This window comes from Mirounga angustirostris, unplaced genomic scaffold (assembly GCF_029215605.1).
Source record: "Mirounga angustirostris isolate CCGP_5_RB_7025 unplaced genomic scaffold, mMirAng1.0.hap1 SCAF_15, whole genome shotgun sequence".
Classification (NCBI taxonomy): Eukaryota; Metazoa; Chordata; class Mammalia; order Carnivora; family Phocidae; genus Mirounga; species Mirounga angustirostris.
This window is the reverse complement of record NW_026991723.1, coordinates 93,121,306-93,149,088: the sequence shown is the minus strand read 5'-3', so window position 1 is coordinate 93,149,088 and position 27,783 is coordinate 93,121,306. Positions and strand designations below refer to the sequence as shown.

Below are 27,783 nucleotides of genomic sequence, written 5' to 3'. Positions count from 1 at the left end.
GATGCCCCACTCCTCCTCTCCTGCCCTGGCCCCTGTCTCCTCGGGGGTGCAATGCCAGCCCCCTGGCTCCACCAGGATGTCAGTCTGGTCCTCACTGAGGGGCAGGAGCTGGGGGAGGCCAGCAGCCCCAGGCGCCCAAGGGTGAAGCAGGAGGGGGACCACAGGGTGGTGGAAGGCCCTAAGGATGGCGAGGGGCAGGTGACCCAGGCCGTGGTTCCTGTTTGCTCCTCCTTCCACAACCTCCATCCCCCAGACTTCAAGAACGTGAGTGGCCTGAGGCCTCCAGATGCTGAGTGTGAGAGCCAGTCCTTGCCCTGCCACCTCCAGGACCAAGAAGGGTCCAGCCTGGGGGAAGGAAGCTGACGGGGCACCAGCTCGGCTGAGTGGGGAGCAGGCCAGAGCTCAGGGAAGTCTGATCATGCTGACTTACCGTATCTGCAGCTCAGAGGAACTGGAGCAGAAGGGGAAGGAACTTGACCTCCAGGCCTGGGCCCCCAGGGCTGGTCAGAGGGGAGGGGAGGGGAAAGGAGGAGGCCTCTGGACTTCTGCCTTCTTTTTGCTGGAGCAGGCACCAGCCCCCTACCTGCCAGAGTCAGGGACAAAACGACTCCTTCCCTTTCCACTCTGGAAAGCCCCCTCTGTCCCCACCCCCACCGTGGGCCTGGAGGAGGAGGCCTGGAGTCCCTGAGGGCAGGCCCCTGCCCACATCCCCGCTCCTCAGGAGCAGCAGCTCTTCCCAGGCCGGCCAGGACCCTGGGACTTCTGTGGACACGTGTCCTCGGGTGAGGAAAGAAGCACAGTGGGCCCTGCAGCCCACCCTGGGACTGGCACTCCTGGGACCCCGGGACCGAGACCCCTCCGCTGGGGACTTGGGTTCTAGGACATGGCAGGGGTGAGGTGGCGGGGGGGGGGTAGCCCACTTAGGAGGCAAGGGAGAAACCTCAGCCTCCTGGCGGAGAGCTGAGCACAGCACATCTGCAGCCTGAGGGCCTGGGAGCGGCACGAGCAGGCGTTGAGCAGGGGAAGTGGGTGATGCCACCACAGGAGGGGAACGGCTGGCCTGGGGCTCCACGCCGCCGCCAGGGGAAGTGCGCCCTGCCTTCCGGGCCTGGTGGCTGGCAGGGACTGGGTCCCTATGTCCAGGGGCAACCTCCACCTGGGACAGCGTGTCCTCGACTTGCCTGCCCAGCTGGTCATCCCCAGGCCTCTCGGAGCCCGGCGGGTGTGGGGGCATGACACTGGGCTGGGGATGGTGCCCCTCCTACCCCTGGCAGCCAGAGGATCAGAGTGGGAGGTGGGGTGAGGATGGTGGTTGATGCCAAAGGTCACCTCCAGGGCGGGAGGGTGGGGGGCAGGGGCGGGGCAGGGGCAGGAAGATCGCGGGCGGTCTCTCATCTCATCTCAGGCAAATGAAAGGGCAGCGCCTCCAGGTCGGGCTGAGCGTGAGGTTCAGCTGTGATTGCAGGTACCTCTGCCTAGTGGCTGTTGTGATTTGAGATCCTCCGGTGTCCCGGGCGGCTAATTCTGGGCGCTGCGGATGAATAATGCTGGTGAGTGTCTGGTCTTCGGGGAGGGGAGACGCGGGCTGGGAGGATGGGCCCGAGGGCAACCCTGGGAAGACAGCGGCTCTTTCTCTGTCCTGTGTAGGGTGCGGCCCCTCCTGGAGGCTTCGGGCCTTGGGGGCCCTGGCTGGAGCCACCCTGCTTCCCGCCCTGTGGCTCCTGAGGCTACTCGGGGTGGCCCCTGTGCCGGGCCCTGCGCCCCCGCCCACGCTCACCATCCTCATCTGGCACTGGCCCTTCACCGACCAGCCCCCAGAGCTGCCTAGAAACACCTGTATCAGCTACGGGGTGGCCCACTGCCACCTGAGTACCAACCACAGCCTGCTGGCCATCGCGGACGCTGTGGTCTTCCACCACCGTGAGCTGCAGACCCAGCGGGCTCGCCTGCCCCTGGCCCGCCGGCCGCGTGGGCAGCCCTGGGTGTGGGCCTCCATGGAGTCGCCCAGCCACACCCACGGCCTTGGGCGCCTCGGCGGCATCTTTAACTGGGTGCTGAGCTACCGGCGAGACTCCGATATCTTCGTGCCCTACGGCCGTCTGGAGCCTCACGCGGGGCCCGCACCGCCGCTGCCGGCCAAGAAGGGGGTGGCAGCCTGGGTGGTCAGCAACTTCCAGGAGCGGCAGCGGCGCGTGCAGCTGTACCAGCAGCTGGCGCCTCACCTGCAGGTGGATGTGTTCGGCCGTGCTAACAGGAAGCCGCTCTGTGCCAACTGCTTGCTGCCCACCGTGGCCCGGTACCTCTTCTACTTGTCTTTCGAGAACTCGCAGCACCGGGACTACATCACGGAGAAGTTCTGGCGCAACGCGCTGGCAGCCGGGACCGTTCCTGTGGTGCTGGGGCCCCCGAGGGCCACGTACGAGGCCTTTGCACCCGCCGATGCCTTCGTGCACGTGGACGACTTCGGCACAGCCCAAGAGCTGGCCTCTTTCCTGGTTGGCATGAACGAGAGCTGCTACCGACGCTACTTTGCCTGGCGAGACCGGCTCCGTGTGCGGCTGTTTGGGGACTGGAGGGAGCGCTTTTGTGCCATCTGCACTCAGTACCCCCACCTGCCTCGAGGCCAGGTCTACCAGGACCTCAAGGGCTGGTTCCAAGCCTGAGCTCTGGCCAGAGGAGGAGGCAGAGGAGGGTGGCTGGGCGCCAGTGGTGTGGGTGGAAAGCTGGGTGTTGAAATCAAACCACCGGGCATCCGGCCCCCACAGGCTGCCATCAGGTTAGTGCAGAGGCCGGGGTTGGAGGCTGGAAAGCAAGGGTTGGGGGGAGTGGGCTGGTCTGGGCAGGCTGCCTGGAGAAGGAGGCTGGTGGGCATTGGAGCAGAGGCATTCGGGGGTGAAGGTGAGAGCGGGGAGTTAGTGGGGGTGCATGTTGCCAGTTGATCAAAGATACAGGCTCCCAAGGACCTCCGAGGACCTCCCTCCCCACCTTGATAAAATCCCAGGGGGATCCTCTGGCCCAGACACGGGCTGGGAGAGGCCAGAGGCAGGGCCCTCCTGCAGTCTGTAGGGGAAAAAACTGGGCCCCCAGACCTCCTCTGTCACCGAGGTCCCTTGGCTTGGGCCGTGCAGGTTCATCACCCAAACCCTCCACCGTGCTGGAGCCAGGCCCTGCGGACACCATGACAAGCAAGCCAGGTTGTTGGCCTTCTTGCAGCCTGCCGTCAGCTCTGGGAGGGGCAGTGGTCAATAAAGAAAGGGAGGACAAGAAGGGCATGCGCTGAGTCTTGGCCTGTCTGCCCTCCCCCTGCCGCTTCATCCCCCTGCCACACAGGCCTCCTTGTCCTGATGGGATCCCGCCGGCTCCTCCTCAAGGCCTCTGGGCTCCCCGTGCTTGAGAGACCCTCCCCCACACCGTGGGACCTGCCATCTTCCTTCGGCCCCTGCTAAATGAACGGCACGGCACCGGGGAGCCTTTCCTGACCCCCAAAAGGCCGAGATGGGTGGAGAGTAGGGGGTGCCGAGGTCTGAAACCTGGCTGGGAACGTCAGAGATGCCTCGTCTTGAAGGCCCTGGGAGGGTGTCTGGCGTGTGGCAGGATCTGCTCCGTGGTGTAGAGCTGGCTCTGCCTGGTGGCTGGTGACCACACGGGCGGCAAGGGGTCCTGAGCATGCTGCTGCAGCCCGGCGAGCCCCTGTGAGAGGTGAAGCTGGTGCTGCAGATCGGAGCCCCAACAGGATGCTCCACAGGGGTAGGGGTCAGGATTTGTCCTTGCCCCAGATGGGGGTGGGCGGCAGGTGGAGGCCGGAAGCTGCCCTCCCCCTTGACCGTGGCTTGTGTGAAAGGCCTGCCAGTGACTTCCTGCCCCGCCCTAGCCCCACGTGCTGACCAGGGAGAAGGATGTGGGATTGTAAAGAAGGAGCAGGGAAGGGACAGGTAGCTGTGGTCCCCCAGGCCTGCGATTCAGTTTAGGGAGCCCTCTATGTGAACCCCCTATGTGCACGCCCCCCACACTGGACATCACGTGACCTGCCTCTCCCATTGGCAAGTGGGGAGACTGAGGTTGGGGGGGGCCCTCAGAGCCACCCACCAGGGTTCCCTGCCCTCTGCATCCCCCTGCTGGCCACCCGGGGACACTGCAGCCTCCCTCCCCCAGCCACCAAACAGCCTCTGCGGAATTCACTCCACTCCAAATTCCATCTGCAGGGGCCTGACTGGCTCTCGGATGTGGGGAGAGAAATGAGCCACTCACCGAGGGGCAGCCTCAGTCTCCCCGAGCACCCTGTCTACCCCACCTGCAGGGAACCGCTTCCCTGGGCCAGAGCCCGGCCAGGCCCATCCTGCCACTTGGTCACCAAGTGGTTCATTTTCAAGGGACACAGGGAATTCTCACAGCGGTGGGACAGCCCCCCTGCAGGCCCCCTCGCAAGCGCTCACTCCTCCCTTAAGTGGCGTGGGTCAGGAAGCACCTGCTTGGGCCAGAACGTTGATTCTTGAAGACTCGAGGGCAGACACTGCCCGCCCTGCACAGATGGGATCTCCAGCCAGGACTGAGCTGTCCCCTCCCCACGTGCGGGCGGCTACCCGCTTCCAGCCTGGCAGTGACGCTGGGGACCGGGACCTGGCTCTGACGTCCGGATGAAATTCTTGCCCCCAGCACTTCTGCGCGGGCGGGCGGAGGTCGTGCACCCCCTCAGCATCCACCCAGGGTGCCCTGGGGGCCAGTGACCATCTTGGGGCGCCTCTGCGGGACGATTCCAATGGGGGTTGCTGCGCGCCGGCCACATGCCCCTGGGAGAAGAGCACCCCAGGCGGGGGTGAGTCGGGGGTTTAGATGTGAGCTCTGGGGCACGTCACTTCAACGCCCGGCGAGATGCGGGCGACCGACGCAGCCTCCCGTGGCTGGCCGGGTGGAGCTCCAGGAACGGCCCGGCAGGGCGGCGGGGGTTCCGGACGCAGCTCCGGGCGGCGGGCGCAGCGCGGCGCCTTTAAGCGGGGGCGGCGCGGGCGGGGGGCGGCCGCGAGTGGCTGTCACCGCGGCCGCCGGGGCGGAGCCAGCGCGGAGCCGGTCCCGGACGCCCCAGACCCCGCCCCGCGCGGGCGATGCCGAGCGGCGCGGCGGGCGGCGGGCGGCGGGGCCGGCGGGGCGCGCAGAGGAGCGGGCCGCGGCGCGAAGGCGGCGGGAGCGCGGCCCGGCCATGGGCTTCCTGCACCAGCTGCAGCTGCTGCTCTGGAAGAACGTGACGCTGAAGCGCCGGAGCCCGGTGAGCGACCCCGCGCGCCTCCGGGCCTGCCCCGAGCCGGAGGTCGCGCGCACGGGGGTCCAGCGGCGCGCCTTCCGCGCGCACGTGCGGCCGGGCCGGGCGCGCGTAGACCCCGGGCGGGCCCCGGGGGCGGCGGGCCCGGCCACCACTCCGCGGGACCCCGCCCGCCCTTGCGGGCTCCGGTGTCCGGGGAGGGGGCTCGGCCGTGCCCAGCCCGCGGCCCGCGCCCGCTGACATTCGCGGTGCTCGGCTGAGTCACGGGATGGGCGCCCTGCGCGCGCTCTTCGGGGCTAGCGGCTCGAGTAGGGGGGCGAGCGGCCCCAGGACCCTGGGGTCGCGGGAGGCCCTCGTTCCCGGGACAGAGGGCTGGCATGGGGGACTCTAATCCAGCCCAGAAGGTCCTTGGTTTCTGGGCCCAGCCCCCCTGGAGCCCCTGCAGGGACCCTGCCCCTTCCCTCTGTCCTTGGACAGACACCTCTCCTCATCCTCCTCCCCCCTCCTCCTCCCCCTCCTTCTCCTCCCCCTCCCCCTCTCCTCCTCACCCTTCCCACAAGTCCCCCAGCCCTTGCTCCTGCTTTCTCACCAATGGGATGTCCTTGCTGTGCCAGCATCTGCCAGTCTGCATCCCTGAACCCTTTTGTCCTTTGGGACAGTCCTCCCTGAGGCTGATCCACCCTCTAATCTCCCCTGGGAGCCGGGTCCTGCTGTTCCAAGCTGTGACCACCAAGCACCCCAGCCCTGTGCCTGGGGCAGCCCGGGGCCTGAGGGTGCAGGACACAGCAGCTGTCAGGGACAGAAGCCCTGGTGGGGAGCCAGCCTGAGGCTGTATGGATGTCATCATGCTGGCCCTCACCGCTCCTGCCCTGGGAAAGGCAGGGGCATCTCCTGTTGTCCTGCCCAGCCGATAGCACAGGGAAGCCTGGGCAGCTCGGGTTTCTGAATGGGCCCTGGGGATTTTCCACAATCAGGCCCAGAGCAGGCTGGGGTCCGGAGTGGGGGGCCTGAGGAGGAAGCATCCTCTTGCCCACCTGGGGCCTGAGAGGCTCCTCTCCCACCTGACTCTGAGTCCCCTTGGGCTGATGAGCTCCTGCCAGCGTCCCTCGTTGGGAAGAGAAACCCGGGACTGCAGACAGGGCAGGGTGGCCGTCATCACCATGGCCTGGCAGGACTCCTCTGGGCACCTGAGCCTGGCGGGGAACACGTGCCTGGGGCTGGCTGGCTCTGGGTGCCATGGATCAGGCCTGGTGCAGCTTCCCCTGCTTCAGATTCGGGTTACTGGGGACACCAGGGCAGGGCTTGGCGGGGGGGAGGGGTTTGGGATGTTTGCATGTATTAGTATCAGCCCCAGGGTTCTTGGCAGTAAGGGCCCCCCAGGGGCTGGGAACAGAGGCTAGAATGATGGCCCCTGAATCCACTGGGGATCTCAAGGCTCAGGGAAGGGAGCAGTGGCTTGTGGGGCACCGGGCAGGCAGGTGGGAGATGTCTATTGCCCTACACCCAGGAGTGGCCCCCCCCTGCTAGGTTGGGCCTTCCCTAGAATCTTATCTTCTTGTGCCCCTGCCCAGCAGCACTACCAGGGGCTGGTCAGGCCACATGGAGGTCCTTGGCTTGAGGCCATAGCAAATCAGAAATTCTTCCTCCAGGGTGGCTAAGGCCTTTGCTGGGCTTGTGCTATGGGGCAGGGGCTGGGGCTGGCCAGAGGCCTGGCACGCTCATGCTGGCCCCCCACTTTCCGGGGAGGGTCTTGGGCTTCAGAGTTAGACCTGTGGGCTCGGCCAACAGAGGTTTTGCTCTGCGTGCTATGCACTTCTCTGGGGGGTGGGGGTGCACCCCTGGAAAGCTTGGTTTGGAGGGTAGGAACCAAGGACCTCTGTGCCTGGGTTTCTCCATCTGTGAGTGTCGCCTGTCCCCTCTTAGCTGGGGCTGCTGGGGCCTCCTCACTGGGTAAAGAGGCCGTTCCATCTTCAGTTCTCCTCTGTTCTCCCCTTGACACAGCAGGAGGGGGCTCAGGCCCAGAGTGGGCACCCAGGCGCCGGGAACAGCGTGGGGGCACTGGGCTAATCTCAGGGCACTGGGGTTTGACCACCTTGCGGGCCCCTGGTGGGGTGCAAGGGGCAAGGAACCTGTGCTCCCTGCCCGTAACCAGATGCCCCTCTGCCCGCCTGCCCGCCCAGCAGGCCTCCCTCTTCCCAGCAGCTCCTGCGGCGGCCGTTGCTATAGCAATGAGGAGGTAGCCGAGGCCTGTTGCTGCAGTTACACGGTGGAGGTGCCCAGTGGCAGGGCGGGTGTGGGTGGGGCTGGTACCTTGGCCGTGACCCTGGCCGCCTGCCTCGCGCGCAGCCACCCTGGCTCTGTGTATGTGTGTGTGGCATGGGTGCCATCCCCAGCCCTGTGGGTGCCCATGGTGCCTCCTCGGCTAGCCCTGGGTCGGATCCTGGCTCGGGGCGGGGCTGGAGGCTGGCACGGACTGGGGCGGGCGTGGGGTGCGGACACACAGTGGGGTGTTTCAGACCACAGAGCACTATTGTCAAAGCACGTAAACAACAGCCGCTGTGCCACGCTGGGGGGCTGGGAGTCCGGGCCCTGGGCCAGACGGAATGCCATGGGGGGGCGGGGGGCGGCTCTGGAGTCTGTCTGGGCCCAGGTAGGGGTGAGGATGAAGGAAACCTGGTCCTCTGAGAAGAGCTGGTGGGGGTGAGGGTCAGGGTGTGTCTTTGGGCTGAGCAGGGGGGGGCTCCCCCACAGAGCAGCTGGCCCAAGGTCCTCTTTCCACCTTCCCTCCCTGAGCTAGGAGAGGTGACGGTGTCACAGACGATGAGAAGTCCTTCCGTTTTCCAGGTGAAACAGAGGGAAGGCTGGGGCCCTGGGGCCTCTGGCATTCCTTCCCCACTCCGAGCAAGTTCCGCCAGGGCTCACCTTGGTGCCCAGCCGGGGGTGGCAGGAGCAGTCCTGGGAATAGAGAAGAGTTCTGGGGAGCGCAGGCAGGACTGCTGAGCCCACCTGAGCCACGTGGAGTGAGGGAGAGGGGCCAGGGCAGAAGGAGGCACTCGGGGCTTTCAGACCTCTGAGCAGCTTTCCTGGAGGCTCAGGGCCCTAGGCTAGAGCCATGCCTCGCCTTGTCCAGGCCTTGTCTTCCTAGGCTCTCTTGTGGGGTGTAATGGCGCTGTGACAGTGAGGGGGGCTGACCCTGGGGGAGTGTGGGAGCCGTAGCTGGGGCCCAGGACCACCTCCAAGATCCTAGCCAGGAGAAGGTGGGGAAGGAGTAAGCTGAGCTGGGCAGATTCATGGGTCATAGTAGACCACAGGCTGACTGGCAAATCACTGCGGCACACAGAACCTGGGCTGGGGGTGTGGGAGAGCGGATTTGCTGGGACCAGGCAACACTCGCGCTCTCGCCCCCATAGAAAAGGCCCTTGAAGAAAGGGGAGGCCAACTCTGTTGGCCCTGAGGGCCTGGGCTGACCTTTTGTGGTCCCTGTGGGAGGTATGTGGGGTCCAGGCTGGGCGCGGCTGGCCCTGCCTGCCAGGAAGACATCTATCTGTCTGGGGAGAGGAGGGTGTGGCTCTGTCCTGTCCAGCCCTGGGCAGGTGGTGTGGGAGGCCAGGCTGCCCAGGGCAGGTGGCCTTACTCAGCCCGCCCTTTCCAGTGGGTCTTGGCCTTTGAGATCTTCATTCCTCTTGTCCTCTTCTTCATTCTGCTGGGGCTTCGGCAGAAAAAACCGACCATCTCTGTAAAGGAAGGTGAGTGTCCTTGATTGGGGGGAGTGGGGGGGGCAGGGCACAGCTGGGTGGGCAGTCCTCACTGCATCATGCATCTGTGCCTGTCCTGGGTGCACGTGACCATACACGTGTCCCAGCTCCCACGCTGTCCTGGTGCGGTCCGTGTGCCTGCCCCCCCGCGTGGTCCCTGGCCGTGCCTCCTGGCTGGGCCTGAGGACAGGGCTGGCCATGGCGGCCATTCCTCACTGTTCTCCTCTGTTCTGTTTTGCCCCTCCCCCGCATGGTCTCTGGTCCTCCTCCTGGGCCTGCATGCAGTCTGTAAGTGAGCAGCCCTCCTGGTGCAGCCTAAGCGCGCCCCGCCCCCGCTTGCATTAACAGCCTTTCCTGGCCTGGCTGTGTCCTGCAGAACCCCCTTGCCCACGGTCAGGGACGGCTGGCGCGCTGGGGGATGGGGGGCAGTGGGTACCCAAGGGGGCCTGGGCCACGGTGGCTCCCAGGTCAAGCTTCTGGGGGGGCGTCCGTCTCTCTGTGGGGTTGCCTGGCCCTGCCTTGCAGGGCTGGGGCCGGGTCACCTGGCTGCTCTCCCCTCAGACCCCCATGGGCTCCTGCATTCTGCTAACCAACTGGCCAGAGAGGTCAGAGGTCACTGCCCAGTGGGGGCCCCATATGCTCCCCTGGGCTCTGTGGGCAGTGCCACACCTGAATTCTTAGGGTAGGGGTCAGGCATTTTGGCCTTGGCTGGCCAAGGGAAGAGGGACACTCTGGGAGTTGTGGGGAAGGGATGACCAGACACCCTTTGACCTCTGACCTGCTGGGGTCATCTGCACTAGAACTCTTGGCCCTCTGCCCCGTCTGCTGCCCGAAGCTGCTTTTCCTCCCTGACTTTCTCTAAATTTCTTTGTTTGGCCTTCATCTTCCTCCCCTTTCTTGACTCCTTCCCCTGTCCTCTCCTGTCTCTGCCCTCGGGCCCTCTCACCTGTCCTGACCGCCCCCACCCCTGCAGCTTTCTACACGGCCGCACCTCTCACCTCTGCTGGCATCCTGCCTGTCATGCAGTCTCTGTGCCCGGATGGCCAGCGAGACGAGTTTGGCTTCCTGCAGTACGCCAACTCCACGTGAGTGCCCCCCCCACCCCCTCCCGCTCCCCCCCGCCCCCCGCCCCCGCAGAGGCCAGTGGGTGACCTCTGATGGTGGTTCAGGGTCACTCAGCTGCTGGAGCGCCTCAACCGTGTGGTGGAGGAGAGCAACCTGTTCGACCCTGCGCGGCCCAGCTTGGGCTCGGAGCTCGAGGCCCTGCGCCAGCATCTGGAGGCCCTCCGCTCCAGCCCGGACACCTGGGAGAGCCACTTGGACAGACCTATAGGTACGCCCTGGGCAGGTTGGGCTGTGCCCATGCTGGGGGGCTCGAGGCCCAAGCTCTGATGTCAGCTGCATTCAAACCCCAGCTTGGTCACTTCTCGCCGCGGGCCCGTGGTGGGGCCTCCGTCTGAGCCGTCGCTTTGGGTTCCCGGGCAGACGTGCTCAGGCGGACCCAGCCGAGCTGCCCTCCATATGGCTGGGTCTGGCGCGGGCACCTCGGCTCTGCGTCTGTTCTGGGTGCCTTGACCCTGGGCCCAGCTGGCTCTCAGCGCCGTCCTTCTGCCTGTCCAGTGTCCTCCTTCTCTCTGGGCTCGGTGGCCAGGGACCCACAGGAGCTCTGGCGTTTCTTGGTGCAGAATCTGTCGCTACCTAATAGCACAGCTCAGGCCCTCCTGGCTGCCCAGGTGGACCTGCCTGAGGTGAGTGGGACAAGCGTCCGCAGCGAGCATGTGTCTCCTCTTGGGGTGGCTCCCAGCCCTGGGCTGTCCTCTCTGCCCTCCCCTGCTTGTAGGAATGGAGAGCAAGGAGGAGGGATGCGGGGCTCTGAGGCAGCCCTGGGGCCGGGTTCTGGGACCCCCTGGCCTGAGCCACGCCCCCTTTATACCCCAGGTCTATCACCTGCTTTTTGGCCCTTCGCCTGCCCTAGATGTGGGGTCAGGACTCCCCAGGAGTCAGGACCAGCCCTGGAGCCGCCTGGGTAGCAATCCCCTATTCCGGATGGAGGTGAGGGGACCTGTTAGTGGGATGGGAACATGCCGCCTGCCTCCGGGTGGGTGTTTCTGCCTGAGAGGGTGAAGAAAGGAGCCCCCTTGATAATCCTGAGCTTCTCCTGAGGGTGAGGGAGGTCCCTGGGAGTCCGTGGCTAGCATGGGGAGGGGGAGGGCAGGATAGTGATGTGCGTCCATCCCTCACCCCCATTACAGTGCCTGGGCTATCAGACTTGGTGCAGGGGGTGGGGCAGGGGAGACCTGAGGCCTTCTTGGGCTGGGGCCTTGGTTCCCTCTTGGTTGGGGTACCTCCCCAGCTGTTCCCTGCACCCCGCCCCCAGGAGCTGCTGTTGGCCCCGGCCCTGCTGGAACAACTCACCTGTACACGGGGCTCTGGGAAGCTAGGCCGGATCCTCACTGTGTCCCAGGGTCAGCAGACAGCACTGCAGGGCTACCGGGATGCTGTCTGCAGTGGGCAGGCTGCAGCCCGTGCCCAGCGATTTTCTGGGCTGGCTGCTGAGCTCCACAACCAGCTGGATGTGGCCAAGATTGCCCAGCAGGTGAGAGCCTGCCTGCCTGCTGGCCCCATGGACCCACCGCCTGGGCTGGAGGAGGTGCTGGGGCTCCTTGGGCCCAAGGCTGCGAGTGGGGTGTGCCTGTGGTTGGGCGTCCCATGCACCCCCAGTGAGCCATGCCCCATGTCCTCCCCCAGTCTGTTTCCCAGCCCCTAGCCAAACTCTCCCTCAATCTCTCTCATCCCTGCCTGTGTCCTCTGTCCACCCCTGACCTCAGTCACGCACCTTCACATCAGTTTCCAGCCCTTGCTCCCTCTCCTGGGCCTGCATCTCCCCACATGCCCCATTTCCCCTCAGCTGGGCCTGGACGCCCCCAACGCCTCGGCTCCCCAGCAGCAGCCGCCACCCCCACAGCGGCTGCAGGCGCTGCTGGAGGACCTGCTGGACGCCCAAAAAGTTCTGCAGGATGTGGACGTCCTCTCGGCCCTGGCCCTGCTGCTGCCCCAGGGCGCCTGCGCCCGCCGTGCACCGGGCCCCCCAGCCAGCGGCCCTGGAAGGACGGCCAACGGCACCGGAGCTGCGGGGGGCACGAGCTCCAACTCCACCGTGGAGGAGAGCGCCCCGTCCGCGGCGGCTCCGGCCTCCTCGGACGCGCTGCAGGGTCAGTGCTCCGCCTTCGTGCAGCTCTGGGCTGGCCTGCAGCCCATCCTGTGTGGCAACAACCGGTAGGTGGGCGGCAGGGAAAGGGCACAGGAAGACAAATAGGGGCGGGGCCTGAGCCCTAGCCGGGCTTTGACCCCCCCTACACACACCGGGCACCCACTCTGAATCCCGGCCCCATGCCCCGCCCCTCCCGATGCACCACTCCCACCCTGAACTTCTGCCCCGCCGGCTCTTGAAGGCCCGCCTCCAACCCCGGACACCCCGCCCAGATCCCCATGGCAGACCCCCAGCTGCGCCCCTAACGTCCGCCCCCCGCGCTAGCACCATCGAGCCGGAGGCGCTGCGGCAGGGCAACATGAGCTCCCTGGGCTTTACGAGCAAGGAGCAGCGGAACTTGGGCCTTCTCGTGCACCTTATGACCAGCAATCCCAAGATCCTGTACGCGCCAGCGGGCACTGAGGCAGACCGCGTCATCCTCAAGGTGCGCCACTCTAGCGCGTTGGGGGCTTGAGCTGCATGTGCCTTCTGCCTCCTTCTGGGGCAGAAGCTGAAGGAGCAGGCCAGAGGGGCTCTGCAGGCCTGGGAGACTGGGGTCAGTAAAATTGTCATGGGAGGGGGCTGCGGCCCTGGCACTTGAGCTCTGAGTTGGCTTGTGGGGGAGGAGGGGAGGACCATCGGAGGGCGTTCCAAGTGCAGGGGCACTTGGGGGCTGCTGTGGGGATGTCCTGGACCGGCTGGGTCCTGCCCAGGTGCAGGGTCCTGGCCTGGCTGGGAATGGCCAGGGCCGGCAGTGCTGGTTTGGATAGAGGAGGGGCCACATGGGGCCAGCTGAGGGCAAGATGTCTGTGGCCATTCCAGGGGAGAAGTCCTGTCTGGGAGAAGTAGAAATTAGGGCTGGAAGTGGCCCAGGAAGGGGAGAGCCTGTGGAGGGGTCTCTAGGATGAGTGTGGGGGAGAGGAGGGCCAGGTGTCAGGGCTGTTCAAGGAACATGTGGAGGAGGGTCCAACAGAGGTGAATGGGGGAAGCGGGAAGCCAGGCGGCCCCGGGGGCCAGGGCAGAGCCAGTTCTGTGGGTCCTTGCAGGAAGGTGGGGAGGCAAAGTTTTCCGGCATGCCGGTGGGAGTCTGGCCAGAGCAAGATTGGCTGTAGGCGAGGACTGGCCTGGGGGGAGACAAAGGAGTGGAGAACTCCCTTGCTGGCCAGGGTTTTCCCATGAGCCCCGTGACTCATGCCCTCACCCTCTGCAGGCCAACGAGACCTTTGCCTTTGTAGGCAATGTGACCCACTACGCCCAAGTGTGGCTCAACATCTCTGCCGAGATCCGCAGCTTCCTGGAGCAGGGCCGGCTGCAGCAGCATCTGCGCTGGCTGCAGCAGGTGCTGGGGGTGCCGGGCTGGGGTGCGGGAGGGGCCCCACCTGGGCCGCCCTCTGAGCCAGGCCTCCCCCGCAGTATGTGGCAGAGCTGCGGCTGCGCCCCGAAGCGCTGAACCTGTCCCTGGAGGAGCTACCGCCTGCCCTGCGCCAGGACAACTTCTCACTGCCCAACGGCTCGGCCCTCCTGCAGCAGCTGGATACCATTGACAACGCGGCCTGCGGCTGGATCCAGTTCATGTCCAAGGTGGGGTGGACGGGCCCCGCGGGCTCCGCTGGTGCCCAGGGCCGGCTCCAACGATGCGCCTCCCCCCAGGTGAGTGTGGACATCTTCAAGGGTTTTCCCGATGAAGAGAGCATCGTCAACTATACCCTCAACCAGGCCTACCAGGACAATGTCACCGTGTTCGCCAGTGAGCTGGTCCCCCAACCCCTGCTCTTCTGCCCCCACCCCCCCAGCCCCAGCCTCCAGTCTCCCCCCATCACAACTCTCCCCTACCGTTTTCCCTGCCCGTTGTGCCCTTTTCCCTTCTTCAACGTCACCCCGCCTTAGTCCCACCTCCTCCCTGGCCCCGCCCCTCACTCCCCAGCGCTGCCCCAGCCCCTGGTCCTGGCCCCTCCTTCACGCCCCGCCCCCTCCCAGCTCTCCAACCCCGGCCCCACCTCCTCCCTGGCCCCACCCCCATGCCCCTAAGGCCCCGCCCAGCGCTGCTCTAGCCAGGACCCGCCCCCTTTTTGTCCCTGCCCCTCCCTCCCTTCAGGCCCCTACCCCCCCACCCCACCCCATCCCCGCAGCCAGCCCCGGCTCTGCCCCTCCACCTGCTCCTCATGTCCCCAGGCGTGATCTTCCAGACCCGCAAGGACGGTTCCCTGCCGCCCCACGTGCACTACAAGATCCGCCAAAACTCCAGCTTCACTGAGAAAACCAATGAGATCCGCCGGGCCTACTGGCGGCCGGGGCCCAACACGGGCGGCCGCTTCTACTTCCTGTATGGCTTCGTCTGGATCCAGGGTGAGGGCCGTTCCTGGGGCTGCGGGGGTAGGGCCTGGCCGCCCCCAGTCCATGGCTGACCGCCCCCTGCCCGCAGACATGATGGAGCGCGCCATCATCAACACCTTCGTGGGGCACGACGTGGTGGAGCCCGGCAACTACGTACAGATGTTTCCCTACCCCTGCTACACGCGAGATGAGTGAGTGTGTGTGGGGGAAACTGGGGGCTGGGGTTAGGCTGAGCCCCTCCGCTCACGCCCCTGCCTTGACCCCAGCTTCCTGTTTGTGATCGAGCACATGATGCCACTCTGCATGGTGATTTCCTGGGTCTACTCGGTGGCCATGACCATCCAGCACATTGTAGCAGAGAAGGAGCACCGGCTGAAGGAGGTGGGGGCCTAGGGATGGAGGTGGGGGAGATGGGGTATGGGGCAGAGGTGGAGGGGGATGGAGGTGGGGGAGATGGGGTATGGGGCAGAGGTGGAGGGGGATGGAGGTGGGGGAGATGGGGTATGGGGCAGAGGTGGAGGGGGATGGAGGGGGTGGAGGTGGGGGGCAGAGGTGGAGGAGGATGGAGGGGGTGGAGGTGGGGGGCAGAAGTGGAGGGGGATGGAGGTGGGGGAGATGGGATATGGGGCAGAGGTGGAGGGGGATGGAGGGGGTGGAGGTGGGGGGCAGAGGTGGAGGGGGATGGAGGTGGGGGAGATGGGGTATGGGGCAGAGGTGGAGGGGGATGGAGGGGTAGAGGTGGGGCGCAGAGGTGGAGGGGGATGGAGGTGGGGGAGATGGGGGATGGAGGTGGGGGAGATGGGGTATGGGGCAGAGGTGGAGGGGGATGGAGGGGTGGAGGTGGGGGGCAGAGGTGGAGGGGGATGGAGGTGGGGGAGATGGGGGATGGAGGTGGGGGAGATGGGGTATGGGGCAGAGGTGGAGGGGGATGGAGGGGTGGAGGTGGGGGGCAGAGGTGGAGGGGGATGGAGGTGGGGGAGATGGGGTATGGGGCAGAGGTGGAGGGGGATGGAGGGGGTGGAGGTGGGGGGCAGAGGTGGAGGGGGATGGAGGGGGTGGAGGTGGGGGGCAGAGGTGGAGGGGGATGGAGAGGTGGAGGGGGATGGAGGGGTGGAGGGGGATGGAGGGGTGGAGGGGGGGGAGGAATGAGGGCGGAGGGGAGGCTGCAGGCACCTTTCCCTCCCTGGGGCCTGGCTGGCAGGGTGGAGGCAGGTCATTCCTTCCAGCCGTCCCACCCCAAGTGCCGAGGCCTCCTGCCCCAGCCCGCTGTGCACCTGCCCCCAGGTGATGAAGACCATGGGCCTGAACAACGCGGTGCACTGGGTGGCCTGGTTCATCACCGGCTTCGTGCAGCTCTCCATCTCTGTGACGGCACTCACGGCCATCCTCAAGTACGGCCAGGTCCTCATGCACAGCCACGTGCTCATCATCTGGCTCTTCCTGGCCGTCTATGCCGTGGCCACCATCATGTTTTGGTGAGCACCGTGTGGCTGGCAGCGGGATGGGAGGCAGCCTTGCTTGAGTCCTGGCAGAGTATCCCTTGCATTCACCCAGAAACCCGGACATACCCCAGGAGGGACGTCCCGGGAGGGCTTCGGGCTCTGCACCGAGGGCCGGGTGTGGCTGATGACCCGTGGCCCACCCCCCGCCCGCCCCGCCCTAGCTTCCTGGTGTCTGTGCTGTACTCCAAGGCCAAGCTGGCCTCGGCCTGTGGCGGCATCATCTACTTCCTGAGCTATGTGCCCTACATGTACGTGGCAATCCGCGAGGAGGTGGCCCACGACAAGATTACCGCCTTTGAGAAGTGCATTGCGGTGAGGGTCATGGGTGGTTGGGGTGCGGGTGGGGTGCAGCCTCCTTCCCCCACTGACACCACTGTTCCCTCAGTCCCTGATGTCCACAACAGCCTTTGGCCTGGGCTCCAAGTACTTTGCCCTGTACGAGGTGGCAGGCGTGGGCATCCAGTGGCACACGTTCAGCCAGTCTCCTGTGGAAGGCGACGACTTCAACCTGCTCCTGGCTGTCACCATGCTGATGGTGGATGCGGCCGTCTACGGCGTGCTCACGTGGTACATTGAGGCTGTGCACCCAGGTACCAGCTGACTCCGTGGAGGGGGAAAGGAGAGGGTGCGTGGCTCCCTGGGGTGGGTGGCGGGCACACGGCCCGGGCTGGACAGCAACCCCAGCCTTCGGTCAGCCTCCCTTGTGCTCCGCCCACCCCTAGGCATGTACGGGCTGCCCCGGCCCTGGTACTTCCCGCTGCAGAAGTCCTACTGGCTGGGCAGCGGGCGCACGGAGGCCTGGGAGTGGAGCTGGCCGTGGGCACGGGCCCCCCGGCTCAGCGTCATGGAGGAGGACCAGGCCTGCGCTATGGAGAGCCGGCGCTTGGGTGAGGCGGGTGCCAGGGTGGTGGCTGGGGCAGTCACTGGGTTTTGGGGGCCCCGGGCAGCCGTAGCTGACCCGCGCCCTGGTGCAGAGGAGATGCGGGGCATGGAGGAGGAGCCCACCCACCTGCCGCTGGTAGTTTGCGTGGACAAGCTCACCAAGGTCTACAAGAACGATAAGAAGCTGGCTTTAAACAGGCTGAGCCTGAACCTCTACGAGAACCAGGTGGTGTCCTTCCTGGGACACAACGGGGCTGGCAAGACAACTACCATGTGAGCGTCAGGGCAGAGCCCTCACCAAGCGGGCGGCAGGGCGGGCTCCCTGCAGGAGGTGGGGGTCGTGACCCTGCACGCCCGCCCAGGTCGATCCTCACTGGCTTGTTCCCACCAACCTCGGGGTCAGCCACCATCTATGGGCATGACATCCGCACGGAGATGGACGAGATCCGCAAAAACCTGGGCATGTGTCCACAGCACAACGTGCTCTTTGACCGGCTCACGGTGGAGGAGCACCTCTGGTTCTACTCGAGGCTCAAGAGCATGGCCCAGGAGGAGATCCGCAAGGAGATGGACAAGTGGGTGGGGTGGGGAGGGGGCCGAGGGGCTGGGGCAGGGCGGGGCCCAGAGGCGACCCCAGCGTCGCTGGCTTCCAAGGTCCAGGCCCCACACGCCCGCTCCCACCCTGTGTGGCCCTCAGGATGATCGAGGACCTAGAGCTCTCCAATAAGCGTCACTCACTGGTGCAGACGCTGTCAGGTGGCATGAAGCGCAAGCTCTCTGTGGCCATCGCCTTTGTGGGCGGCTCCCGCGCCATCATCCTGGACGAGCCCACCGCAGGCGTGGACCCTTATGCACGCCGAGCCATCTGGGACCTCATCCTGAAGTACAAGCCGGGTGAGCAGGGCGTGGGGCGGGTGTGGGTGGCCCCCACCTGGCCTACCGGCCCAGCGCCCTGACCCCGATCCTGGGCTCCCCCAGGCCGCACCATCCTGCTGTCCACCCACCACATGGATGAGGCCGACCTGCTCGGGGATCGCATCGCCATTATCTCGCATGGGAAGCTCAAGTGCTGTGGCTCCCCACTCTTCCTCAAGGGCGCCTACGGGGATGGCTACCGGCTCACTCTGGTCAAGCGGCCTGCTGAGCCTGGGGACCCCCAAGGTCTGTGCAGAGGCTGCCTGAGCCGGCCTGGGGCCCCGCCTACCCCAGGACCCCTCCTCCAAGCCCAGTGAGCTTAAGCGGTGGCCCCCACCGCCGCCCCAGTGAGCCTAGTGCGCCTGCTCGGGCCTGGGGCTTCTCATGCCCCCTCTTGACCTGGCTGGGCCCCTGTAGAGAATCCCCCCTCCGGCAGCCCCTGAGCTGGGCTCCTCTGCATTCCCCTCCCTTCCTAGAGCCAGGGCTGCCAGCCAGCCCCCCAGGCCGCACCCAGCTGAGCAGCTGCTCAGAGCCCCAGGTCTCCCAGTTCATCCGCAAGCACGTGGCCTCCTGCCTGCTGGTCTCGGACACCAGCACAGAGCTCTCCTACATCCTGCCTAGCGAGGCTGCCAAGAAAGGGGCCTTCGAGCGTCTCTTCCAGGTGTGGGGTGGAGCGGGCTCAGGGGCGGGGGCCTCTCCCAGGCGCGGGGTGGAGCGGGCTCAGGCGCGGGGGGCGTCCCTGCGGGGGGCCGTGCTGCAGTGGGTCACGTGCAGCCGTTTCACAGCACCTGGAGCAGAGTCTGGATGCGCTGCACTTGAGCAGCTTCGGGCTGATGGACACCACGCTGGAGGAGGTATTTCTCAAGGTGTCAGAGGAGGACCAGTCTCTGGAGAACAGTGAGGCGGGTGAGAGGTCCCCGAGCTGCTCGTCAGTCCTGCCCCCACCCCCGGGGCCTGAACCTGGGCTGGGGCTGCTCACTCTTCCCCTGTTTTGGGGGACCAAGGGCTCTGGGTGGGAACAAGGTGCCACGATTCCCTGCCAGGCTGACTCGAGGGTGAGGAGCTTGGGCAGGTAGGTGCCATGGGACTTGGGGCTCCCCATGGTGAAGTGGGGCTGAAGGTGGGTGGGTGACCGTGGGGACTGGGGTCCCAGGCAGGCCTGAGCCCCGCTTCTCCCCTCCCTGGCCCCTCGGCCACGGCAGACGTGAAGGAGTCCAAGAAGGACGCACTGCCGGGGGCGGGGGGCCCGGCCTCGCCGGGGGAGGTGCACGCTGGTGGCCTGGCCCGGTGCACGGAGCTGGCGCAGTCTCAGGTGTCCCTGCAGTCCGCATCATCTGTGGGCTCTGCCCGTGGTGACGAGGGACCCACCTACGCGGATGGCCATGGCGACTACCGTCCCCTCTTTGACAACCTACAGGACCCTGACAACGTCAGCCTGCAAGGTGGGGGGCGGCTGGGTGGGGCCGGGCAGGGTCCCTGGAGGGTGGCGCGGGGCCGCCTGCTCAGCCCCCACTCCCCGCGCAGAAGCCGAGGCAGAGGCCCTGACGAGGGTCGGCCAGGGCAGCCGCAAGCTGGAAGGCTGGTGGCTGAAGGTGCGCCAGTTCCACGGGCTCCTGGTGAAGCGCTTCCACTGCGCCCGCCGCAACTCGAAGGCGCTCTCCTCCCAGATCCTGCTCCCCGCCTTCTTTGTCTGCGTGGCCATGACTGTGGCCCTCTCCGTCCCTGAGATTGGTATGGCTGCCGGGCCAGGCAGAGGGACATCGGGGGCCAGCGTCCCACTGTGGCGGGAATCACCCGCTCTGGGCCTGGGCACTGCATCCGAGACCGGCGGGCACTCTGCGCGGCTTGTCTGGGACTCATGTCTCCTTGGGACCCAGACCCCAAGCTTGGGCCCTGAGGGTCCTGGGGAGGCGGGACCTGGGCCTGGGGGCCACTGGTAGGCGATCAGAGCCCGCTCAGCTTCCCCGTGCGCCCCTCCAGGTGACCTGCCCCCGCTGGTCCTGTCACCCTCCCAGTACCACAACTACACCCAGCCCCGCGGCAACTTCATCCCCTACGCCAACGAGGAGCGCCAGGAGTACCGGTGAGGCCGCCTGCCAGGCAGCCGTGGCGGCCCAGGGCTGGGTGAGGGCGCGGAGATGGGCAGGCACGTCCCCACCCAGACTCACACTGCGGGCTCCCCAGGTTGCGACTGTCGCCGGATGCCAGCCCCCAGCAGCTGGTGAGCACGTTCCGGCTGCCGTCGGGTGTGGGCGCCACCTGTGTGCTGAAGTCTCCGGCCAACGGCTCCCTGGGGCCTGTGCTGAACCTGAGCAGCGGCGAGTCCCGCCTGCTGGCCGCCGCGTTCTTTGACAGCATGTGCCTGGAGTCCTTTACGCAGGGGCTGCCGCTGTCCAACTTCGTGCCGCCTCCACCCTCCCCCGCTCCGTCCGACTCCCCTGTGTCCCCAGAGGAGGACCCGCTACAGGCCTGGAATGCTTCGCTGCCCCCCACCTCCGGGCCAGGTATGGGCCCAGCAGGCTGCCGGGGGTGGGAGGCAGGGGAAGGTGCGGGCCTCAGCTGACAGTACCTGCTACGCCCACAGACAACTGGACGTCGGCGCCGTCCTTGCCACGCCTGGTGCGGGAGCCCATCCGTTGCACCTGCTCTGCGCAAGGCACCGGCTTCTCCTGCCCCGGGGGTGTGGGTGGGCGTCCACCCCAGATGCGGGTGGTCACAGGAGACATCCTGACCGACATCACCGGCCACAATGTCTCCGAGTACCTGCTCTTCACCTCTGACCGCTTCCGGCTGCATCGGTGAGCCGGGCGGGAGTTGCGTGCCGGCTGTGGGCGAGGGGGCAGCCCACCTGCTGCATGCCGGGCCTCACTGCCCCGCGCCCTGCCTGCCCAGGTATGGGGCCATCACCTTTGGCAACGTCCAGAAGTCCATCCCAGCGTCATTTGGTGCCCGGGCCCCAGTCATGGTGCGGAAGATTGCGGTGCGCAGGGCAGCCCAGGTGAGCCGTGCAGCCCGGGCCCGGGGCGCCCAGCTCTCGGCCGAGGTGGGCAGGAACCCACAGGGCTCTTAGGGCACTTCTGGGTCCCTCCAGGTTTTCTATAACAACAAGGGTTACCACAGCATGCCCACCTACCTCAATAGCCTGAACAATGCTATCCTGCGCGCCAACCTGCCCAAGGGCAAGGGCAACCCTGCGGCCTATGGTGAGTCTAGGCGGGGGGGTGGGGGCAGGCGGGGCCGGGCCGGGTCGGCGCGGAGCAGGTCCCTGAGGCCGCCTTCCCCTGTGCCCTAGGCATCACTGTCACCAACCACCCCATGAACAAGACGAGCGCCAGCCTATCCCTGGATTACCTGTGTGTACGGGGCAGGGAGGGCAGGGCTGCTGCTGTGGGACTCGGTGCCCGGCAGGGGCTGATGGCTGCCGTGCCCCCAGGCTGCAGGGCACGGACGTGGTCATCGCCATCTTCATCATCGTGGCCATGTCCTTCGTGCCAGCCAGCTTCGTGGTCTTCCTGGTGGCCGAGAAGTCTACCAAGGCCAAGCACCTGCAGTTTGTCAGTGGTTGTAACCCCGTCATCTACTGGCTCGCCAACTACGTGTGGGACATGGTGTGCCCCTCCCCGCGTGGCCGAGGGCGGTTCCCATTACCCCTAGACCCCTGCCGTCCCATGACCTTGTCTCCTGCCAGGCCCACCAGCCCTGCCCCTGGAGCCCTCACTCCTGCCCTGGGGCCCCTCACCCCTGCACCTGGGCCCCTTACCTGCCACTCCTGCTCTGGTAGCTTAACTACCTGGTCCCAGCCACCTGCTGCGTCATCATCCTGTTTGTGTTCGACCTGCCGGCCTACACATCACCCACCAACTTCCCTGCCGTGCTCTCTCTCTTCCTGCTCTATGGGTAAGGGGGAGCGGGCGGGGGGGTGGGCCTGGGGTGGGGGCGGGCCACCTGGTGACGCCTGCCCCCATCCACCCACAGGTGGTCTATCACCCCCATCATGTACCCGGCCTCCTTCTGGTTCGAGGTACCCAGCTCAGCCTACGTATTTCTCATTGTCATCAACCTCTTCATCGGCATCACGGCCACGGTGGCCACCTTCCTGCTGCAGCTCTTCGAGCATGACAAGGTGGGGCAGGGGGGCCGCGGGGCACAGTGGGCAGCAGGGCAGGGGGCGGCGGGGCACAGCGGGACAGCGTGGCAGCGGGATGGCGGGCACAGCGGGCGTCAGGGCAAGGGGACGGGGAGGCAGGGCAGTGGGATGGCAGGGCACAGCGGGCAGCAGGGCAGGGGGCAGCGAGGCGCGGTGGGCAGGGGGGCGGCGGGGCACAGTGGGCAGCGGGGCACGGCGGGATGGCGGAGCCCAGGCTGTGCCTGTGACCCCCTGTGATACCGCAGGACTTGAAGGTGGTCAATAGTTACCTGAAAAGCTGCTTCCTCATCTTCCCCAACTACAACCTGGGCCATGGGCTCATGGAGATGGCCTACAACGAGTACATCAACGAGTACTACGCCAAGATCGGTGAGTGGGGTGCAGGTGCCGTAGAGGGTCATGTCCCCAGAGATCGGGATTTGCAGGTGTGGGGGGAGCCCCCAGGCGCAGGCCCTGAGCCGGCTGCCCCACAGGCCAGTTTGACAAGATGAAGTCCCCGTTCGAGTGGGACATTGTCACCAGGGGCCTGGTGGCCATGACGGTCGAAGGCTTCGTCGGCTTCTTCCTCACCATCATGTGCCAGTACAACTTCCTGAGGCAGCCACAGTGAGTTGGGGAGTGCCAGGAGATGTGGGGGCCACAGCAAATCGGGGAGCACTGGGTGATGGATGGCACGGCCTGCCCTGTCCCCACAGGCGAATGCCAGTGTCTACCAAGCCCGTGGAGGACGATGTGGACGTGGCCAGCGAGCGGCAGCGGGTGCTGCGGGGGGACGCTGACAATGACATGGTCAAGATCGAGAACCTGACCAAGGTGGGCCAAGCCCTGGTGGGGCTCCGGGGGGCGGGGCCCAAGTGGGGGCGTGTTTCCAGGCGGGGGCGGTGCAGATGGGGGCGTGATTCCAGGCAGAGGCGCGACCCGGTGGGGGCGTGTTTCCAGGGGGGCGGGGTCCAAGTGGGGGCGTGTTTTCAGGTGGGTGCAGGGCGCAGATGGGGGCGTGTTTCCAGGCCGGGGCGGGGCCCAGGTGGGGGTGCGGCCTGGCGAGTGCTTGGCCCTGCTGAATGGGCTGAGCCCTCCCCACGCCAGGTGTACAAGTCTCGCAAGATCGGCCGTATCCTGGCGGTGGATCGCCTGTGCCTGGGCGTGCGTCCTGGCGAGTGCTTTGGCCTTCTGGGCGTGAACGGCGCCGGCAAGACCAGCACCTTCAAGATGCTGACGGGTGACGAGAGCACAACGGGGGGCGAGGCCTTTGTCAACGGGCACAGGTGCAGGCGGGCGGGCGCCTGGGCGGGTGGGGTGACCGTGGCCGCTGGTGCTGATGGCACGGTGTCCGCAGCGTGCTCAAGGAGCTGCTCCAGGTGCAGCAGAGTCTGGGGTACTGCCCGCAGTTCGACGCCCTGTTCGACGAGCTCACGGCCCGGGAGCATCTGCAGCTGTACACGCGGCTCCGTGGCATCCCCTGGAAGGACGAGGCGCGGGTGAGGGGCGCCCGGGCGGGGGGGTGGGGGGCGGTTAGGGAGGGGCTGACGGGAGGGGCGGGCCCTGATGTCGGTTCTCGCCCCCAGGTGGTGAAGTGGGCCCTGGAGAAGCTGGAGTTGAGCAAGTACGCCGACAAGCCCGCGGGCACCTACAGCGGGGGCAACAAGCGGAAGCTGTCTACAGCCATTGCCCTCATCGGGTACCCCGCCTTCATCTTCCTGGTGAGCCGGGGTAGGGGGTGGGCCCGTCTGCACCCTCTGGTGAGCGGGGCCGGAGGCAGCGGGTTGGGCCACCTGGGGTGGAGCGGGCTGCCACCGCTGAGCCTGGCACCGCCCCCAGGATGAGCCCACCACGGGCATGGACCCCAAGGCCCGGCGCTTCCTTTGGAACCTCATTCTGGACCTTATCAAGACGGGGCGCTCGGTGGTGCTGACGTCCCACAGGTGTGTCCCTGCCCTTACCGCCCCTCCCCACCACACACCGTGCCCCACCCCACCATCCCAGCCTGTGTGTCTGCCCGCAGCATGGAGGAGTGCGAGGCGCTGTGCACACGTCTCGCCATCATGGTGAACGGGCGCCTGCGTTGTCTGGGCAGCATCCAGCATCTGAAGAACCGGTGAGCCGGGCCAACGGTGCCAGCCTGGGGTGGCGGGCTGTGGGGTCTGTGGCAGGTGGGGGACAGGCTGCCCTGGCGGCTGGGGACTCGGGGCCACAGGCCTGTCCCACAGGTTTGGAGATGGCTACATGATCACGGTGAGGACCAAGAGCAGCCAGAACGTGAAGGATGTGGTGCGGTTCTTCAACCGGAACTTTCCAGAGGCTGTGCTCAAGGTGGGTGGGGCCCCGGGGTAGGGCTTTGGGGCCTGCTGAGCAGCCTCTGACCCCCTTGTCCCCCCAGGAGCGTCACCATACGAAGGTGCAATACCAGCTCCAGTCGGAGCGCATCTCACTGGCTCAGGTGTTCAGCAAGATGGAACAGGTGGTGGGCGTGCTTGGCATCGAGGACTACTCCGTCAGCCAAACCACCCTGGACAACGTGAGTGCTCCAGGTCAGGGGCGGGGGGCCTGGGCTGGCCCCTGCTCACCCACCTGCCCCTGTCCGCCAGGTGTTTGTGAACTTTGCCAAGAAGCAGAGTGACAACTTAGAGCAGCAGGAAACAGAGCCACCCTCAGCCCTGCGGTCACCCCTGGGCCGCCTGCGTAGCCTCTTCCGATCCCGCTCAGCCCCCACGGAGTTAAGGGCGCTAGTGGCTGATGAGCCTGAGGACCTGGACACAGAAGACGAGGGCCTCATCAGCTTCGAGGAGGAGCGGGTGAGCCGCCTTGGTAGGGTCAGCCTGGCCACAGGGCTCGGGTTCTGCAAAAGGAGAGGTGTGGGGGAGGGCCGCCTGGGGATCTCTGCTGTCCTGAGCTCAAGGGGACAGAGGGATTCCTCTGATACTTAGGGCTAGGGTAAACACCGGAGGCCCCAGGCACAGGCAGATACAGACTCACTGCAGACCGCACAACACGTTGGGAGCTTGGAGGGATTTCCGAGACGGGCAGAGCAGAGTAGGGGGGAGCAGAGCCTGGGGACCGGGGAGAGCTGGAAACACTGCAGCGACCTGACCTGGCCAACAGACGCCACAGGAGGCTTCACCACTGAGGGAGAACTCCAGAGGGACAGAGGAGGGGTACCCAGTCCCACACCGGGGCTGGGGGGTGGGGGTGTTTGTGGATGCGCCCCCAAGCCCGGCCTGCCTGCCTTCTGCCCACCAGGCCCAGCTCTCCTTCAACACGGACACACTCTGCTGACCACCAGGCGCTGGCTCAAGGACATGCAGTGGGGACAGAAGTCAGGCGGTGGCCGAGGCCCCACCCCGTGCCCCCAGTGCCCACCCACAAGGCCCTGGAACGGGAGGTCCGGGACCTAGGGCTTCATGCCCCCTCCAGCCCCTCACCTGTCCTCAGCCCTGCCTGAGGCCACTGCGCTGCCCTCCCCTGATTGTGCCAAAGGTTGGCCTGGCCCTGGGCTGCGCACACCCTCACCCTGCTCTGCCTTAAAGCCTTGGGGTCTGGCCGGCCCCTCGTCTCTGCCCCTTTCCAGCTCTGCCCGCCACCCCTAGGGCCACTGGGGTGACACAGGCCACCAGGTACTACCAGACTCTCTGCTGGCCGGGCCTGACCTCCTGAATGGGCTTTTCTCTGACCCTCAGTACTGATGGGCCAGCCTGGGGCTGAGGTTGGGGACTGGGGTAGGTCCTGTCCCCAGGCCCTTATTTATTTTGCTTTAGGAAGAGGCTTTCTCATCTTGCTGTCGTGCAGGGAGGCCCCCACCTGAGGGAAGCCGTGGGCGTGGGCCAGGGAGGGGCTGCCTCAAGGTGGGGGGCCCGGTGGCAGGAATGGAGAAGCTGGACCCGCTGGCCGGCAAGGGGCCAGACCCCCTCCCCACCCCCTCCAGCTGCCATTGCTCTCCCTCCCAGCTTGGCCCCCTGCACACCCACCCACCGGGAGCCGGACCTGTACATGGCGCACAGATGTTTGTTTTAAATAAACAAAAAAGCCCATGCAAGCCTGCGCATGTGGAGTGGGGTGTTGGGGTGAGGACGGGCCCCCTTGATGCAAGCTTATGGTCTCTGCCTCACAGGCACAAATGCAGTGTCCCCGAGCGCTGAGGCCAGAGTGAAGGGAAGGTGGCCGGGTTAACCAGGAGGAGGGGGTGGGGCCCCTCATCCCTCTAACAGCTGTTGGGGCAGAGGCAGGGACTGTCCATCACTCCCCTCCCCTGCCCCACTCACACAGCCCGGACTCCCTGCCTGGAGGCAGGTCTTGAGTGGGCCTCTTTGTGCCAGGTTGCCCACCCTGGGGCTGTGCACTCCCTGCCACCTTCTCCCCAACCCCTGGGACTCAGGGCCCACTGAGGGCCCACAGGCCAGCTGTGTGTGCTGGGCTGTGTCCATCTCCTCCAGGATGGGGGGGCTTGCAGGACGAGGTGATCTCTAGGCGAAGAACCAAGTCCAGGAGGGAATATCAAAGGTTGGGGGCAGTGTGGAGGCTCCCAGGAATGGGGGGGTGGGGCGCTCCGCAGCGATGGACCTGGAGACAGGCCACAAGGAAGGGTCCCAGAATCAGCACCCCTCAAGCTTGGCCATGGTCAGTATCCCAGCAGAGACCCGTTCAAGGGGACTGGAAGGGACACAGAAGACTCCCCAGGAGGATGAAGGGTCATGTGAAGAGCTTGTTTCTCAAAACCTTTTACCCCAGTGGGGGGTGGGCTGCAAAATGGTGGTTTTCTTTTTAGTCTTTCTTATTTTAAGATTTATTTATTTATTTATTTATTTATTTATTTAGAGTCAGGGGAGGCGCCCAATAAAGATTTTTTTTTAATTGTGGAAAAATACACTTAATATTTACCGTTTTAACTCTTGTAAGTGTACAATTCTATTGCTGTCATTTTTACGCTCAAACTATCCTGGATATGGCCAGTGGGACTCCTGCATGGTGACTTCCGTGTCCTTTCGACTTGTCCTGGCCATTTCTTTTGGAGACTTCCTTTCTGTTACAATGTCCAGGTCTGGGGTGCCTGGGTGGCTCAGTCGGTTGAGCGACTGCCTTCGGCTCAGGTCATGGTCCCAAGGTCCTGGGATCGAGTCCCGCATCGGGCTCCCTGCTCCGCGGGAAGCCTGCTTCTCCCTCTCCCACTCCCCCTGCTTGTGTTCCCTCTCTCGCTGTGTCTCTGTCAAATAAATAAATAAAATCTTAAAAAAAGATTTGGCCATTTTCCAAGGAGCCCTGGTTCCTCTGGGCAGAATGGTATTTGGAACCCCTGTCTAGACTCCGGGTGGGCTCACCTGGCTCTCTCAGTGGGCAGAGTCAGGAATCACCTGTCCACAGTCCTGCCACGACCCCCTGCCGCCACAGGGCCCCTCCCCGTCCCCCTACAAGTCTGTGTCTCCTTTTGGAACAGACTGTTGAACACTGCCGTGAGGGGCCCCCAGCCAGGGCTCAGGAGAGAAGTGTGGCCACTGCATGGATGAGGCCAGGTCCAGCTGCTCCTGGGACTGCAGGCCGAGAATGCCCCCCACCCTCCCAACCCCCGGAAGGAAGGGAAGGGCGGCCGGGCGGCGGCAGGGAGGTTTGCTTCGGGCCCTGCGTAGGTCAGGGGCCAAAGTTGGTGACTGTGAGCTTCTGGTCTCATTCATTTAAAAACACTGCCTACGAAATCATGATAGGAAATTCAAAAGGTCTGAGGACGTCCTCTTGGCTTTTCTCAGAAGGATAGGAGC

The 27,783-nt window shown here is 65.7% G+C and overlaps 2 protein-coding genes across 3 annotated transcripts; both read left to right on the top strand.

Annotated features, from left to right (window-relative positions):
* The first annotated feature begins 112 nt into the window (after nt 1-112).
* Nucleotides 113-3,290, top strand: FUT7 (fucosyltransferase 7). Its single transcript, XM_045883572.3, has 3 exons — nt 113-782; nt 1,466-1,550; nt 1,648-3,290. Exons 2-3 carry the CDS (start codon nt 1,538-1,540, stop codon nt 2,661-2,663), a joined length of 1,029 nt encoding a protein of 342 aa, XP_045739528.1. The 5' UTR covers nt 113-782; nt 1,466-1,537; the 3' UTR covers nt 2,664-3,290.
* A 1,334-nt stretch (nt 3,291-4,624) lies between these two features.
* On the top strand, nt 4,625-27,265 carry ABCA2 (ATP binding cassette subfamily A member 2). 2 transcript variants are annotated; one of them, XM_054509512.2, is made up of 48 exons: nt 4,625-4,813; nt 8,907-9,000; nt 9,983-10,094; nt 10,179-10,342; nt 10,630-10,757; nt 10,948-11,061; nt 11,387-11,605; nt 11,918-12,285; nt 12,545-12,704; nt 13,470-13,598; nt 13,673-13,840; nt 13,910-14,006; nt 14,432-14,605; nt 14,682-14,784; nt 14,860-14,974; nt 15,878-16,068; nt 16,257-16,407; nt 16,481-16,685; nt 16,818-16,982; nt 17,070-17,250; nt 17,340-17,552; nt 17,675-17,871; nt 17,956-18,138; nt 18,369-18,553; nt 18,678-18,798; nt 19,095-19,334; nt 19,417-19,623; nt 19,873-19,975; nt 20,077-20,396; nt 20,477-20,690; nt 20,785-20,890; nt 20,984-21,095; nt 21,185-21,245; nt 21,326-21,500; nt 21,674-21,789; nt 21,868-22,015; nt 22,285-22,408; nt 22,513-22,645; nt 22,735-22,852; nt 23,126-23,304; nt 23,376-23,517; nt 23,605-23,739; nt 23,858-23,961; nt 24,042-24,134; nt 24,247-24,349; nt 24,417-24,554; nt 24,625-24,831; nt 25,277-27,265. In XM_054509512.2, the coding sequence occupies exons 1-48, from the start codon at nt 4,757-4,759 to the stop codon at nt 25,310-25,312; spliced, it is 7,308 nt and encodes a 2,435-aa protein (XP_054365487.1). In that variant the 5' UTR covers nt 4,625-4,756; the 3' UTR covers nt 25,313-27,265. The 2 variants fall into 2 exon arrangements, with proteins under 2 accessions (XP_054365487.1, XP_045739520.1); XM_045883564.3 differs by lacking the exon at nt 4,625-4,813 and adding an exon at nt 5,097-5,260.
* Nucleotides 27,266-27,783: the final 518 nt, after the last annotated feature.

Bases quoted from the DNA above. Each gene is read 5' to 3' on its own strand.
- ABCA2 (XM_045883564.3), top strand. From the start codon at position 5,195: ATGGGCTTCCTGCACCAGCTGCAGCTGCTGCTCTGGAAGAACGTGACG. The intron at 14,606-14,681 runs GTGAGGGCCGTT...CCCTGCCCGCAG, and splicing joins TGGCTTCGTCTGGATCCAGG to ACATGATGGAGCGCGCCATC. The intron at 21,246-21,325 runs GTGTGTACGGGG...CCGTGCCCCCAG, and splicing joins AGCCTATCCCTGGATTACCT to GCTGCAGGGCACGGACGTGG.